At 40.5% G+C, this 18,057-nt stretch overlaps 1 protein-coding gene across 1 annotated transcript in view; it reads left to right on the top strand.

The window, feature by feature from the left end:
- XIRP2 (xin actin binding repeat containing 2) overlaps positions 1-18,057 on the top strand; it is a 329,976-nt gene that overhangs the window by 294,329 nt on the left and 17,590 nt on the right. The window contains exons 5-7 of the mRNA XM_077272801.1: positions 3,829-3,921; positions 4,135-4,207; positions 12,541-12,659. Coding sequence (XP_077128916.1) covers positions 3,829-3,921; positions 4,135-4,207; positions 12,541-12,659 — 285 coding nt within the window. The remainder of the gene's footprint in view (positions 1-3,828; positions 3,922-4,134; positions 4,208-12,540; positions 12,660-18,057) is intronic.

Raw genomic sequence — 18,057 nt, 5'->3', positions numbered from 1 at the left:
AAGTGGCTCTTGAAAACATGAGAATAGCAGACAGTGGGAAATAATGGAGATCATATTTTAATATGAATAGTTTTCTACGTCAGCACTTAATGGACAGATGGAAAGACAAGGTCTCGGTGAGCAGTTAGAAGGCAATTATGAGAGAGAACCCTGTCGATTATAGTCTCCTAAAACATGTCATATACTAAAGCCTCGTGTCTTCGAGTCCATTATTGATTCATCAGCATGTCGGACTGTAAATCCATTACGTCTTCCATTGAAAAAAAAACAACAATGGTCACAACTTTATTATAAAAGTGACTGTGATATTTTTCTATAATTTCAATAGTTGCCATAATATTTTTCAAATTCTATAATTGCTGGTAAAATAATTTCTCTAAATTGAATTCTGCAGATTGTGCAATCTCCCCTCACTCCTTGAGTTTTTCGACACTGAAATGCACTGAGATGGTGATCCCTACCCTTTCTATTGAATACTTGAGTTTACACTTTACTAACCTTACTTACAAAAAGGAATCTTGTTTCCCATGAACAGTGCCACTTTTGACCATAGGCGTATGGTAGTGCAGCTTCCTATATATATTTAAAGCTTCAATACCAGACAAAGCCAAAGGACAGAAGTGAAACTGTTTCTGGAAAAATACAGACTCATATATTCTGCTTTCATTTTTTAAAGCTTTACCGTGTCAGGATACTTTTTGGCGAATAGGATGTCATGTGTGTGTGTGTGCATAAGAAGTAGCACTATTTCTGGCCACTATATGACTTTTATCTTGCATTTCTTTCCTCTTTTCCTCTTTATTTTCTATTGTATCTCTAATTTTCAGTTGTCTCTGAGCTTTTGGGTGGAGACAAGCTGCTATGTCTCCCAAACACAGCACACACAGACATGAAGAATACATGCTCTCCTATCTATATGCAGCACATGTTCAGAAGCCTCAGCATGAAGGATATTGTACGGCAGCACTGAGCAGTGTTGCTGTGAATCCGGGACTGATCTGAAATAAAACACTTACTGGAAAGCAGCAGCACAGTTTATGACTCCTTCTCTCTTCCTCTGTTCCTTCCCTTTCCCCTATCTGTAGTCCTCAATGGGCAGCTGTATTCTCACACCTCAGTGTGCTGATAGTCTGTCTTGATTAAAACACATTTTAGTTACGTTATGTTATTTTATGCACTTTAGGTAAAGATAATGATGATGTAGATATCATAATTAATACAAGCCATAAAATAAAAAAAATCCCAAAACCTTTTCTCATGGGGTGCCCTTGAAAAAAAAGTTCCTTTGCTGTGAACATCTATCCCATATTTTCTCTTAGGATATGGTCACACAACTGTTTTCGCCACATTCGAGAAAAACAGTCTAATTATTCAGATCATATTCTGATCAGAGTTTGATCAGTGTGGTCTTTGTTAGATGTGGAGAGGAAAAATATAGGTTCTCCACCGTCTCCATTATGTCCATCCTTGAAAATCGAACTGCACTTGTATATCATCTGAATGAGGACCGACGGTTTTCACGGACCCATAGATTTGAGTTGCCGATTTTGATCAGACAGATAAAAATCAGACTTGGATCCGAGGAAAGAGTTGGATATTTGCTCAGCACCATAGAATATCACAGGGGTACGAGTGCTATCGGTGAGAACCACGGATAGCACTCGGCCGAGAAAATCGGTCATGGCTAGAGTTGAGCGAATTTTTCATTATTCGGTATGGATTACGATCGCCGGCGAATATTGTTTTTGCAATATTCACTGAACATGGCTGAACGCATTGTAGTCAATGGGAGTAGAAATGAGCAAATATGTTCGGAAACTATCGTCAAACATAAATTCGGCACAAATGGGGGACCAATATGGCAAATTCGGATTCGGTGATCGTTTCCAAACATATTCGCTCATCTCTAGTCGTGGGTACGAGCCCTTGATGTCAGGATAAGGGACAAACTTAATAACTTCAGGATTGAAAGGTTAATGTTTACCTGTTAGATGAAAGTCTGTATGTTATGGGGATGGATATAGAGATGGATGGGTGAAATTGGAGATTAATGCTTGAATATATTTAAAAAAAATATATAATTACCTTACTGATATTTTACATGGACTTAATTCACAATAAATGTAAGCATTTGAATAAGTTATTATGACCATACAAAACATGATAATTTAATTAAGGTATTGTTTTCTTAATATCCCTTGAAATTGTGGCCTGCAATCATGGATGCCCTTTAATGAATGGCAGTAATGCCGAAACTAAATGTCTTCTTTTATTAGTATTTTTAGCACGGAGTAGAAAGATTATTATTTGTACTTGTGCAAATAAAATTGGCTCCTATCTCATTTAAAACAGTATCATAATATATTGAAATTAAGTAGTGTTTCCCTTTCATATAGCAGCTCAACCAGAGAATGTTCTCGTCTGATTAAGCTGGGCTTTCAGCACGGATATTTAGTCATTTAAAACAAAGCTTCAAAATGCTTTTCACAAACGACTACATTTAAACTAATGCATCCCAGAGGCAGAGAGAGCGAAGTATCCACCATCCGCTCAGGCTCAATGTTTCCAATTACACTCCCATTTCATAACAGCTTACTACTTCTAAATAAACTAGTTACTACTAATATACAGAAGAAATGGATATATACTAATATACACGCAGTCACCTACAATAAAAATACGCAACCATGGCACCGGGCTGAAATTACCTATGGGAATTAATTACTAGAGCCAGGTATTGTGCTAAAGTTTCTAACTCGGTGGATGTGAGTTATGTGACTTGAAAACTTTTGTGTGGATTCTATTTAGAGCGTAGAACATACGAAATGTTCACTCCCTGATATATTATAGGTTCAATAGACCCCGATTCATCAAGACTACAATGAGAAGATAAAGAATAGGGATTGAGGACGCTCAAGTGGAGAAAACGATAATTATAATGAGCCGAGCTAAATATGTGTGCATAATCAAATCGATAAAATTGGTGCTATAAACTTCCAAGAATAGCAAAGAGTATTCATGTGGCCTCAATACTAAAAGGTTCATTGGACCCTTGGCTATAGTATAAAAAGGAAATGTTAATCATCTGAGTCAATGGAAGATCCTTATGCCTAGTAGATCTCTTGGAAACCTAAGTTAATATCTGTGGATATATTCGAATCTTTTGAAATTCAAATTCGTCAAGTTCAAAAAATATTTCCAAAAAATTCAATTCGCAGTGAATTGATTTAGCCGCCAATTGCAATACTGCAAAGCCTGTAATTGCACTGAAAAGACATCCTTGTAATGTCATGCTGTAGCTAGAGGTTATCATAAATCAAGTCAGTGATGTAGGAGCTCCGGCATCTACTGAGCTCAAATGTCACTGACTTGGTTTATGATGAGCTGACAAAGTTACAGTAGAAACAAGGCAGACTCCTGTGATAAAACAGGCAGGGAAATGTGTTATCTCAAGCTTCTGCTGTATTCTTATTTATGATAAGTGACTTATAATTCCTTCCCTGGCTAGGAGCTTTGATATATGCCGATCATGTACTGGAGCAGCACTACCTGGTAGGACACAGCCATTACACAGTACACAGCAGGGGCACATTTATAAGATTATCTCAGCACAGGAACATTTTTCAATTGTGAAACGTATTATTATTTCAAGACCTAATAATTGAAATGTACTTTGTTTGTGGGACAACCCAGTACATGTGAAAACAGAAGCAGTGTGCTTCATAAGTGCTTTATTTTAAAACCATATATTGTGCAAAAGGGATTATAAGTCCATGAAACAAATTAATTGTATTTACAGAAATAACTAATAATGCTACAATTTTTTAGGAAACAAGAAGAAGCAATGAAGTCACATTCATGAGCAGCAGCCAAGCAGCTGAGCAACAGGAAAGTCAATTTTCAGCTTGTAACAGAGAACAGGTATTATACAATTTTTCATTGGCACGTTGAGTATTTATATTCCTCGGAAACCTGCGCTCACAAAAAAAAATTATTACCGTTATTTCAAAAAATAATTTGATCCTCAAACAAAGCTTCCGGTGCTACATGATGGTTTGTCCATTCATGTATAGATTTATGTTTTCCGGAGGGTGATAACGCTAAATTTTAAATGCCATAATTTACTTTTCCCAGGTATCGGTTCATGAGCAAAGCACCCAAGAGACAAGCAAAGCGTCTAATTATAATCAAGAAGCTGATGGAGTAGGTAAGAATACAGCTTTAAATGTGTTTAGCGCAGCTACAAAATGGAAGGCACTGAAGTAGCAAATTAAAGTCTTGTGAATGCAACATGTAGGGTTACCGATGAAGAACAATTTCGGAGAGAAGGTGAAATATAAACACCCTATTTATAACTCCATCATTTAAGAGAATTCAGAAGTTAACAGATACTGTCCACTGCAAGATGACAATTAGAGATAAGTAAATATAGAGAAATTAAACTCATTTGTTTCTTCCCTGTCCTGCTGCCGCAGGTCTCAGATCCCTCTGGTGGTTGGGTCTTTTGTTGCTCTCCTGTGAAACATGCTGCTATAACAGGAAAGAACGTGACGGTTGTGGAGTTATCAGCGTATGCACGTGAGACAAATCTTGTTCAGAAGAATATGTTGCGCCAGGCTGCAGCTGTGAAATTCTTTGTAGGAGTTAACATTTTCCCCTCTATGATATAGCCACGTTTTGATTGGCTTGCATCATAGAAAAGAAAAAGGAAACGCCCATAAGTTTTGTGATTTACGCCCACTTAGTTGAAATGAATATTTGTATCTTAATTATCAGGAGTCATAACCTTGGAATAAAGGGCACTGAAAAAAAGAATCAGTGGAGTAGCGGCAATTGAAAGAGGTGCTCAGATTTAAATTAAAGGGTCTCTGTCACCTGAATTTGGCGGGCCCTGTGTCCGGTCCGATGGGTGGTGTTTTCTCTTGTTTCATTCACCCCTTCCTTTCCCGCTGGCCGCAATATTTTCTTGAATTGCAGTAGGTTTCCTCCGTAGTACATGCGTGCGCAATGCAATCTTGCCTTGCGCACATGCAGTGTGCTTTGCCCAACTGCGGGCAAAGCCGAAAAGCATTAGTGCGCATGCGCCGGCGCACTATGTCCCGGAACACAGCGAAATACTTCTGGAACGTAGTGCACCGGCGCATGCGCACTAATGCTTTTCGGCTTTGCCCGCAGTTGGGCAAAGCATACTGCGCGTGCGCAAGGTAAGATTGCATTGTGCACGCGTGTACTACGGAGGAAACCTACTGCAATTCAAGAAAATATTGCGGCCAGCGGGAAAGGAAGGGGTGAAACAAGAGAAAACACTGCCCATTGGACCGGACACAGGGCCCGCCAAATTCAGGTGACAGAGTCCCTTTGAATAAAATCCAGGCAAAGGGCCTCTTTGAAGCATTGGACATTTACTAATTATAGGTGGCACTAGAGAGACAGCTTTCCTGCTTCTTGGGGAGAACTGTTTTGCATTTTTTTCCCAAGGTACCTTGTCTTAATGATCATCTACTGGTTAGATCTATGCAAGGAGTCTGTGTAACATTGTATATGAAAGGAAAACTGTCAGGTCCAATGGTGAAATTAAGCTGCAGATATAGGGTTAATCTGCAAGTTAATGATGTTATGGACTTGCTCAGCTGCTGTACTGAAAATGCACTTTATTTCTCCTGAGAGCCGCCGGCTTTCAGTCATGTAGGCGTGCCTGGAGTAATTACAGACACTGCTCACATCGCTGATAGTGGCGGCCATAAGCATGTTCTGGCACTGATTCACAGTCAGCCCTGCATTGATGCACTGCAGAGCCAGCTGTCAGTCAGTGTCGGGGGTGGTTACAACCACCGCTCAGTGCTGTGAGCAGTCACTGTAATTGATCCTGGCATGCCTGCATAACTGAAAGCCGGCGGCTCTAGGGAGAAATAAAGTTCAGTTTCTCCTGGGTGCCAAACTTTCAGTACAGCGGCCGGGCACCTTCATAATGCTATTACCTGCAAATTAACTTTATATTTGTAGGTCAATAGCATTATTGCATCTGACAAGTTCCCTTTAAAGAGTTCCATAATGTTTTCAGAGCTCCCATAATATTCAATGGCGAAAGCCAGACATGTGCAGTTACTTCTCTATTCACAAGGACCACAAAACTGGGGTAAGGGACTCTGGTTCTTGAGATAAGTGCAAATCCCAGATGTCTGTCTCATGTCTTTCAGCTAATTAAGGTGTAACCTGCGCAAATGCCATGAATATCTAAAATGGGAGTAAAACTATTAAAAGGGCTGTCACATCTTCAAAACTGGGCTGAATTTAGAGACGAGCGAACATATTAGAGTAGAATTGAATTCTTCTTGAATTTTACAACAATCCGCATCCAACAAAATGTCTATTTCTTGTAACCTGCTTCTTGGTGATTCAGCAAAATAAGGCAGGGCCATTGAAATGTTAAAAATTAGACAAAAGCCTTATACTCTCCTCACTGTCCACCTCTCCGGCCCCTCTGCTCCTCAACGTCACTGGTCTCCGGTACACACAGTGTCTTCTACTTGCTGCTACTCATGCTGAAATCCCTGGGATGGTTCTGCACATTCGCACGCAAGATGCGGGTAGGACTGGACGGATGATGGTGATGGGAAGGGGCAGAAGGGCTGAAGAGGTGAGCAATCAGGTAAATATAAGCATTTATTTTATTTTTACATGTTATGGATATTATGCTCTAGGGACTGGAGAAACCCTAGAGCCTAACAGAGAACATTCTATTCACGGAGAATAACATTGTGGTGAATTGAATTTCACTGTAAAATCGGCACAATTTGGCAAATACAAATTTTGTCAGAAGCCCTCATATCTACTTGTAAGCTCTACTGAAATGTCTGTTTTAACAAATACAATAAAAAATTGCGATTATATTACGTGCCGTCCATCTGTTACTAGAGATGAGTAAAGTGGAATTTAGTTCATTAGAATTTTACAAAAATCAGCATTCACCAAAAATTGGGATTTTTTTGTAATTTGATTCAACTTGGATTCAGCCGTATGACATCGCATGTACCGCAACGTTTGCGGCACATACACAGAATCCTCATGGGCCTGGCAAAACAGGAAGCTGGGTTTTCGGAATCCGGGGATTTTAGTGCTGAAGATGCAATGAGGAGAGGATTGATAACTGGGAAGAGCAAATGGAATTTTCCGGGAAAAAACGTTCATCAGGAGAATCAAATTTTCCCTGATCCGCTCATCTCGATCTGTTGCTCCTCAAAAGGAGTGCATGACTAAATTGACAACAGAGTCGAAATGTACAGCGTTAAATACAGCGGTGACCTGCCCTTTTTCTTTCGATATAACAGTTCCCGAATGTAAAGACTTCATCGATCTCACGACAGAGACGTCTAGAGAGAAATACTTATCTCACTACAAACTGTATCCAGGACTTCTGCCAAGAAGTAGCCACCAGGGAATATTATAATGAAAGCAGAAGTGCAGAACAATAAAGGTCATTAGACATCTGGGACACATAGTACAATTACAGTTAATTGCTACCAGAACATTTAATACATAAATGTCAAAATCTTAAAGTTCAGAAACATTGACAAGTCATAGGAAAGGACTGAAGATTCGGAGGGAGGCAAATATACGTTACACAATAGAGATTTATTGGAGAAAATTCTGCCATTATCCCATTTACCTAAAATGTGGAAATCTATGTATTGCACATCCTGCAGAAACAGCTCCATTCAGAGATACAGGATTGTTTTTTTACAAGAAATCAACTGCATGTGAAAGTTTCTTTACAGCGGTCAGCACAATATCCCGTGCAGCGCTGCTTGGTGGGACCGTTCTCATATTTCCACAGCACGAGACACCAAAACAGCTCAGAAATCTTTATAACAGATTTCACAATATAAACTGTATACAATATACCTCTTAAGCCTGATGAGACTGGTATATTTACTTTGAAAATCAATGAAAAAATGACTTTTTAATCATAAAATAATAATAAGCAATGGATGAATCCAGCTAGAAAAAGATATAAAATACTTTAAAATGCCTTCAGCAGAATTAAAAAAAGTAAATAATAATTAATTTATATATATAGCGCCAACATATCCTGCAGCAGTTTCCAATAATAGTCTCTCTTGTGCAAGCTATCGGCACTTTTGCTGCCTAAATGTGTCCACCCCTAACCTTTCCACGAATTTCATTAATTCTAGCAAAACCCCAAGTCACATCAGAACCACTGGGTGGCCATGTGAAGACTCATATAGCATAAACTTCTCCTGACATAGTATTGCAAAATCAGATTTATTTTCCAAAGCTGGTCATACTTTGTATATTGAAAAAAAGTATTTGTGATGATCCAGGACAGTTAGGCAAAAGCAGTGGAATATTTTTGTGTGTGTAAAGGTAGGTCCACATGAGTGTATACAAAATTTCCATGTTGGACCTCACTTCATCAGCGTGTAGTCCCTATTTATACATCAGCAGTTATTAAAAATTTACAAGACTAACTACAGGACTGAAGCTGGATCTAGCAATCTGTCCAGCTTCAGAGTATCGCGAGCAGAGATCCTGCTGCACCATGCCCTTCTTACCAACCTGGGATAGCACAGGGCTGCAAACAGAGGCAATTGGGCGTGCATTATAAAATTAAAAATCCCTCCATTCTTGAGAAAAAGATTTTTAAAAATGGGTAAATTGCAAAATTACAAGCACTTTACAATTTTACCTATTAGTGAATTTGAGACAGCCCATTTTAAATGGATTTTGTAAGCAGGATTTTGCTATAGAATTTAAGATCGGCCTGATATAGGGGCAGAGACCCTGATTCTAGCAATGTATCGGTTACTCGGCTGCTTGATCCAGTTTATACAGAATCCCTAATTTATATTTTGTAGATCTAGCACTGCTCAAATCCTGAGCCTTGTATAGCCCCACCCACACCCCTGATTGGCAGCTTTCTGTTTACACTGTGCATTGCCAGAAAACTGCCAATCAGTGTTGGGGGCGGGGTTACATAGATTACCCTTCTTGCTCTGCACATGACACCTAGTCCTGCAGTGATAATTTCCTTCAGATAAAACACTGATTGTATTGAAACGACAGCAACCTACTGAGCAAGTGCCACTTCCTTGGAACCAGGCTCTCTGCCCCTGCATTATGCTGCTCTCAGAAAAAATGGCAAAAGCCTGCTGACAGATTCTCTTTAACCTCTTTACCCCCAAGGGTGGTTTGCACGTTAATGACCGGGCCAATTTTTACAATTCTGACCACTGTCCATTTATGAGGTTATAACTCTGAAACGCTTCAATGGATCCTGAAGATTCTGACACTGTTTTCTCGTGACATATTGTACTTCATGATAGTGGTTTCATTTCTTTGATATTACCTGCATTTATTTGTGAAAAAAGCAGAAATTTGGTAAAAATTTTGAAAATTTCGCAATTATCCAACTTTGAATTTTTATACCCTTAAATCACAGAGATATGTCACACAAAATACTTAATAAGTAACATTTCCCCCATGTCTACTTTATATCAGCACAATTTTGGAACCAAAACTTTTTTTGTTAGGGAGTTATAAGGGTTAAAAGTTGACCAGCAATTTCTCATTTTTACAACACCATTTTTTTTTTTATGGACCACATCTCATTTGAAGTCACTTTGAGGGGTCTATATGATAGAAAATACCAAAGTGTGACACCATTCTAAAAAATGAACCCCTCAAGGGGGCTCAAAACCACATTAAAGAAGATTATTAACCCTTCAGGTGTTTCACAGGAATTTTTGGAATGTTTAAAAAAAATGAACATTTAATTTTTTTTCACAAAAAATTTACTTCAGCTCCAATTTGTTTTATTTTACCAAGGGTAACAGGAGAAATTGGACCTCAAAAGTTGTTGTGCAATTTGTCCTGAGTACGCTGATACCCCATATGTGGGGGTAAACCACTGTTTGGGCGCATGGCAGAGCTCGGAAGGGAAGGAGCGCCATTTGACTTTTCAATGCAAAATTGACTGGAATTGAGATAGAATGCCATGTTGCGTTTGGAGAGCCCCTGATGTGCCTAAACATTGAAACCCCCCACAAGTGACACCATTTTGTAAAGTAGACCCCCTAAGGAACTTATCTAGATGTGTGGTGAGCACTTTGACCCACCAAGTGCTTCACAGAAGTTTATAACGCAGAGCCGTGAAAGTAAAAATCATGTTTTTTTTCCACAAAAATTATTTTTTAGCACCCTGTTTTGTATTTTCCCAAAGGTAGCAGGAAAATTGGACCACAAAAGTTGTTGTCCAATTTGTCCTGAGTACGCTGATACCCCATATGTGGGGGAACCACCGTTTGAGCGCATAGCAGAGCTCGGAATGGAAGGAGCGCCGTTTGGAATGCAGACTTAGATGGATTGGTATGCAGGCATCACGTTGCATTTGCAGAGCCCCTGATGTACCTAAACAGTAGAAACACCCCACAAGTGACCCCATATTGGAACTTATCTAGATGTGTTGTGAGAACTTGAACCCCCAAGTGTTTCACTACAGTTAATAACGCGGAGCCGTGAAAATAAAAAAAAAAATTTCCACAAAAATTATATTTTAACCCCCAGTTTTGTATTTTCCTCAAGGGTAACAGGAGAAATTGGACCCCAGAAGTTGTTGTCCAATGTGTCCTGAGTACGCTGATACCCCATATATTGGGGTAAACCCCTGTTTGGGCGCACGGGAGAGCTTGGAAGGGAAGGAGCGCCGTTTTACTTTTTCAACGCAGAATTGGCTGGAATTGAGATCGGACGCCATGTCGCATTTGGAGAGCCCCTGATATGCCTAAACAGTGGAAACCCCCAATTGTAACTGAAACCCTAATCCAAACACACCCCTAACCCTAATCCCAACGGTAACCCTAACCACACCTCTAACCCTGACACACCCCTAACAGCAGCTGTCACACACTAAAAGACGCTTTTTATTTCAAAAGATAGTTTTTGCATCACCACATTTTGAGACCTATAATTTTTCCATATTTTGGTCCACAGAGTCATGTGAGGTCTTGTTTTTTGTGGAACGAGTTGACGTTTTTATTGGAACCATTTTCTGGCACATGACATTTTTTGATCACTTTTTATTCTGATTTTTGTGAGGTAGAATGACCAAAAACCAGCTATACATGAACTTCTTTTGGGGGAGGCGTTTATACCGTTCCACGTTTGGAAAAATTGATAAAGCAGTTTTATTCTTCAGGTCAGTACGATTACAGCGATACCTCATTTATATCATTTTTTTATGTTTTGGCACTTTTACACAATAAAAATTATTGTATATAAAAAATAATTGTTTTTGCATAGCTTTTCTCTGAGGACTGTAACTTTCTTATTTTTTCGCTGATGACGCTGTATGGCGGCTCGTTTTTTGCGGGACAAGATAAAGTTTTTAGCGGTACCATGGATATTTATATCCTTTTTTTGTTCGCGTGTTATTCCACTTGTTGTTCGGCAGTATGATAATAAAGCGTTGTTTTTTGCTCTTTTTTTGTGACGGTGTTCACTGAAAGGGTTAACTATTGGAACAGTTTTATAGGTCGGGTCGTTACATACTAAATATGTGCACTTTTATTGTTTTTTTTATTTAGATGAAGAAATGTATTTATTGGAACAATATATTTTTTTCTTTATTCAGTAATTTTTTTTTATTTCTTTTTTTACACATGTAAATATTTTTTTTTTTTACTTTTTTACATTGCCCCAGGGGGTGACATCACACTATAGTGTCAGATCGCTGATCTGACACTTTGCACAGCACTGTGTCAGATCAGCGATCTGACAGACAGTGGTCCTGGCTTACCTGTGCCTGCTCTGAGCAGGTGCTTGTAAGCCACCTCCCTGCAGGACCCGGAAGCAGCCCCGCGGCCATGTTGGACCTGGGGCATGCAGGGAGAAGGAGGTAGGAGACCCTCGGAGCAACGCGATCACATCGCGTTGCTCCGAGGGTCTCAGGGAAGCACGCAGGGAGCCCCCTCCCTGCGCGATGCTTCCCTATGCCGCCGGAACGCTGTGATCATTTTTGATAGCAGTGTTCCGGGGGTTAATGTGCCAGGGGCGGTTAGTGACCGCTCCTGGCACATACTGCAGGATGCCAGCTGTGATAATCAGCTGACACCCAGCCGCGATCGGCCACGCTCTCCACGCTGATCGCATATGACGTACTATCCCGTCGGTGGTCATACGGGCCCACCCCACCTCGACGGGATAGTACGTCTAATGTCAGAAAGGGGTTAAAGACTTGTGAGATGGCAGTACCTTTGAAACGCTGCAACTCATATTACAACTACTGGGTGGCCACATAGACACATACAGAATCAACATCTCACCACTTAGTATTTTTAGAAATGGCGGGTCAAGAGAAAATTTAAGTACAACTCTGAACAGTTAATTCAGTAGATAATAAAGATGTCCACATTAACCCATTGTCTTACACATGGAAAGACATAGTAAAATAATAACTAATTAATAATTCTGTTAATAATAAATTAATATTTGTGCATTATTCATAATTTCATGTTTTAACAGGTTATATGGAATTGCCTAAAATTTCTGCACAAGTCCTTAAGGAACAGTTTGAGAAATCTCTCAAAGAAAAAAGCACGATTGTTGGAGGAGCTGCCGCCTCACAAGGAAAACAGATGAAGGTACTGTTCTGTCTGATGTCTCTCACAAGTTAATAAAACAGGAAGGAGATAATAATAAAATTACATTAGAAACGATCATTTGTATGTCTGTATGAATGAGCTTTATCTACTGCGTTATCTACTTTTCACAGAAAGATGTTGTCTCCTCTCCCGACAACTTGTAATAAACTGGGGAAAAAAGAAATACATTTACTTACTCTTCCCGGGTCCAGCCCCACCTGTCCTCCACTGCCCCGCTGCAGTCAATCACTGAAATCAATCACTGTACCCATATAGACAGCACAGACCGCTGAGCTCACTGATTGGCTGCAGCCCTGTCAGCACTGCAGACAAACAACAAAGAGCAGGACAGTAGCAGAAAGCAAGCGTTGAACCCCGGGAGGGAAAGTAATAGTTTCTTAAAGGGGACAACCTCTTTCATTCTTTTTTTTAACCTATCTGTATATCTAAAAATGTAGTAGAGCTGAACTTGACTATTTTACTTGCAGTGTTTTTGCATCTTGATTAGCCTTAAGGGTTACATTTAAATCTGATTTGAGGGTTCACAAGTTCATATAGTTTAGAAATGCTAAATATAAAAATTACTATTACAGTGGCTTGCAAAGCATTCACCCACTTGGCATTTTTTGCGTTTTGCTACCTCACAAACTGGAATTTCACTGGATTTTTGAAGGGTTTGCATCAATTCATGTTAAAAACATGCCTATAACTGTGAACATTTGGTTTTATTGTTATTGTGAAGCAAACAACAAATTGCTCCTTCAAGTTATTATTATTATTATTATTTATTGTTATAGCGCCATTTATTCCATGGCGCTTTACAAGTGAGGAGGGGTATACATAATAAAAACAAGTACAATAATCTTGAACAATACAAGTCATAACTGGTACAGGAGGAGTGAGGACCCTGCCCGCGAGGGCTCACAATCTACAAGGGATGGGTGAGAATACAGTAGGTGAGGATAGAGCTGATCGTGCAGCGGTTGGTTGATCGGTGGTTACTGCAGGTTGTAGGCTTGTCGGAAGAGGTGGGTCTTCAGATACTTTTTGAAGGTTTCGATGGTGGGCGAGAGTCTGATGTGTTGTGGTAGAGGGTTCCAGAGTAGGGGTGATACGCGAGAGAAATCTTGTATACGATTGTGGGAAGAGGAGATAAGAGGGGAGTAGAGAAGGAGATCTTGTGAGGATCGGAGGTTGCGTGTAGGAAAGTACCGGGAGATGAGGTCACAGATGTAAGGAGGAGACAGGTTGTGGATGGCTTTGTATGTCATGGTTAGGGTTTTGTACTGGAATCTCTGGGCAATGGGGAGCCAGTGAAGGGATTGACAGAGGGGAGAGGCCGGAGAATAGCGGGGGGACAGGTGGATTAGTCGGGCAGCAGAGTTTAGAATAGATTGGAGGGGTGCGAGAGTGTTTGAGGGGAGGCCACAGAGCAGGAGGTTGCAGTAGTCAAGACGAGAGATGATGAGGGCATGGACTAGGGTTTTTGCAGATTCTTGGTTGAGGAATGAACGGATTTGTGAAATATTTTTGAGTTGAAGTCGGCAGGAAGTGGAAAGGGCTTGGATATGTGGTTTGAAGGAGAGATCAGCGTCAAGGATAACCCCGAGGCAGCGAGCTTGTGGGACTGGGGATAGTGGGCAGCCATTTACTGTAATGGATAGGTTCGTTGGGGGGGTCACGTGAGATGGGGGAAAGATGATGAATTCTGTTTTGTCCATGTTAAGTTTCAGAAATTTAGCGGAGAAGAAGGATGAAATAGTGGACAGACATTGAGGGATTCTGGTTAGTAGGGAGGTGATATCTGGTCCAGAGATGTAGATCTGTGTGTCATCAGCATAGAGGTGATACTGAAAGCCATGAGATTCTATGAGCTGTCCCAGGCCAAAGGTGTTAAATGGTTTCCTCTGGGGAACAGCAATCTTCAAGTTTGACCACAGATTCTCAGTTGGATTAAGGTCTGGGCTTTGACTAGACCACTCCAAAGCATTTACATGTTTCCCCTTAAACCACTCAAGTGTTGTTTTAGCAGTATGCTTTGAGTCATTGTCATGTTGGAAGGTGACTCTCTGTTCTAGTCTCAAATCACTGACAGACTGAAACACGTTTTGCTCAAGAATATCCCCGTATTTTGCACCATCCATCTTCACCTCAGCTCAGACCATTTTCCCTGTTCTTGCTATCAAAAAACATCCCCACTGCATGATGCTGCCACCACCATGTTTCACTGTGGGGATGGTGTTCTTGGGGTGATGAGCTGTGTTGATTTGGCGACAGACATAGTGTGCTAGGTGTCGAGTTCCCACCTCTGCACAGGGGGAATCTCGAACCACCTCCGCTGCGGTCTCCCATTCTTCTCCAGCCACAGTGGAGCCTGCTCAGTGGTGACATCGGTCCCAGTGTGTGGCTCAGGCTGATACTGGTCGACTGGTTACTACTGTTCTTCCAGGCTCTGCCTTTGTAGCCAGTACTGGTCAGCGGCGAGCAGACATCTCTGGGACTAAGTCCTGCTTTCCCCTTCTGAGCATGCCCAGGGTAAGACCTCTCATTGGAGGTCGGGGGTCACATGCTCAGATACTGCTGCAGCTCCCATTGGTCCTCTAGGAAGGTCCTGAAGTTGCTCAGGTACTGTAGCAGCTCCCATTGGTCCTCTAGGAAGGTCTTGAAGTTGCTGCAGCTAAAAAAAGGTTCGCATGGCCGCACGGCGCTAGTATCAAACCAATGTCTATGAGCTCAGCCCAAGTGTGGTCATGTCTGGATGCGGTTAGGGTTTGGCTGAAATAAGCCCCTAGAATACCGGAACCTCCGGTGAGGAGTTTGTATGAGTGTATTCAGGGCCTTGGCTGAAATAAGCCGCTAGAATACCGGCACCTCCGGTGAGGAGTTGTTTGTCTGTTTTCTCTGCCTGCATGACCACAGTTTTCTCTGGTTGGTAGCTGTGTACCTCTGTGAGGTTAACAGGGCACAGCATCTTGTTCCTAGCGACTCTGTAGAGTTAACAGAGTTCGCTTATACCACCATATAGCGCCGTGATTTGCCAGCAGCAGGTTCTTCTCCTACACGGTGGACCCCGGGTTGGGAGCACACCTAATAATACATAATACATATATATATATACTTGGTGCGTTCCGCCAACCCTAGCATTGTGTTTACCTTGTTGGACAAAAAGTTACATTTTAGTCTCATTTGACCACAGCACCTCCCTCCATACATTTGGGGATTCTCTTACATCTCTTTTGGCAAGCTCAAAACGAGCCATACAATTTTTGTGTTTAAGTAGTGGCTTTTTTCTGCCCACTCTTCTATAAAGCCCACCTCTATGGACTGCATGGCTTATTCTGGTTGTATGGACTGATACTGCAGTCTCTGCTTGGTAACTCTGCAGCTCCTTCAGGGTTACCTTTGGCCTCGGTACTGCCTCTGTGATTAATGCCCTCCTTGCCCGGGCTGAGAGTTTTGGTGGGCAACCCTACCTGCAGGTTTATTTTGGTTCCATGTTCTTTCCATTTGATAATAATGGATTTGATGTTGCTCTGGGGGATCATCAGAGATTGAGATATTATTTTTATAACCCAACCCTGACTTGTACTTCTCAACAACTTTGTCCCTGACTTGTTTGGAGATCTCATTGATCTTCACGTTGTTGTTTGGTTAGTGGTGCCTCTTAATAGTGTTGCAACCTCTGCGGCCTTTCTGAAAAGATGTGTAGACAATGATAGATCATTTGACTCTTAGATTGCACACAGGTGGACTTCTGTTAGCTAAGCATGTGTAGCTATGCAGACATTTTTAGGGGCTTCATTGCAAAAGAGGTGAATACATATGCACATGTTAATTTTTAGTTATTTGATCCCATAACTTTAATTTATCCCTATATTTTTCTCATTTCACTTCACCAACTTAGACTTTTTAGTGCTGATACATCACATACAAATTGGATTGCAAAAATATGTAAACACAGGTTGTAATGTACCAAAATAGGTAAAGAGCCAAAGGGGTGAATACTTTCGCAAGCCACTGTAGTCCATGTTCAGATGTAGAGGATTTACTCTAGATTTTGGGTGCAGATTTTGCATCCACAATCTGAATCAATGTACAGTACTTTGTGTGGTTTTAATGTCATAGAAATATGAAATACCTGCCTGTAGCTGCACAGTCAGAATACTGAAAAACTTGTAGATTACTATATAATTTTCACAGTAGCCTTCTAATTACATCTACAAAGACCATTTATTAATTTAGAATTTTGCTAAAGAAGGGATATTAGAGAACCGCAGAAATTGTATGAGCTTGTGTACCTTACAAAAAGAAATATGATTTATAGTAACTATCCTCTGCAGCATCTGATAGATTCAGCTCTTCTACTTTTTCCTATATTTCAAGTGCATTCAACTTTATAATATGCAAATTTAAAGTGTGACTATCATTTTTTTTAACTTTGAACTTATCATATTTATATGAGAAGGTTTGATCAGTGGTGATCCAGGTGTAAAAATCATCACGGATTCCTAAAACAAATGGTTAAAAAGGCTCAGCTTTGTTCGGTAGGCTTGGACTAGCCAGCAGGAAAGCAGGTGAATCCCCTGGTGGGCCCCTATGAAGGAGTGTTAATGAGCAGGGCTGAAACACTTGATTCAATATTTATAGATACAAACATTATCTAATCATTTATTAAACTATCCAGTTTACAACTATATTATATTATATAGAAACATACGTACATTTCTTTTCTAGGATTAGGTTATTTTGTCTATAGCTGAACAATGAGTCCTTATATTTAGTGTTACCAGTAGGCCCTTGTCCACGTTGTCTGACACAGTTGTTCAGACTTTGCTTCAGACTCAATCAGCTCTCACTGGAGAGTGTACTGACTCATAAACTTTCTATATGCTCCTTTCACCACTTGCTCCAAGGACCAGGAGAGTCACGCAAAGCTGATCAGAAACTTTCTACCTTTCTACTCCTTCATGTGCAAATTGTCTTTTCAGAGAGGAAGAGAACTTCAACACTAGTGCCACCTATTGGAAGTAGCAAACCTAAAAGTCAATATCAACCCTTTACCGAGCCTTGCCATATGACTTAGTGTAAAAGTAAAAGCCAAACCAGAATCTCAATTTGCAGACAGTCCTTTTGCTCTCTGAAGAGGCAATTGGCATATTTAATTTCCTAGAGAAGCATGCGTGGTGTATAAGTCTCCTCACTCTGACATGTTAGGTCTGGCTTGTCACTCACCACAAAGAGTAACGTTACCCCTTAGATTTTATACTTTCCTACAAGCACTCAGTAAGAGTCAAAGTCCCAGCACCTGGAACCCCGCAGAACAAAACTTATGAGGTCACTATAAATTGTCAAAATTTTTAGAAATGGTGGATCCACTTTAAATATTGCTAAACTGTTA

This window comes from Ranitomeya variabilis, chromosome 7 (assembly GCF_051348905.1).
Source record: "Ranitomeya variabilis isolate aRanVar5 chromosome 7, aRanVar5.hap1, whole genome shotgun sequence".
In the NCBI taxonomy this organism is placed as follows: domain Eukaryota; kingdom Metazoa; phylum Chordata; class Amphibia; order Anura; family Dendrobatidae; genus Ranitomeya; species Ranitomeya variabilis.
The sequence above is the reverse complement of the archived record's forward strand: the minus strand, read 5'-3'. Positions and strand labels throughout refer to the sequence as shown.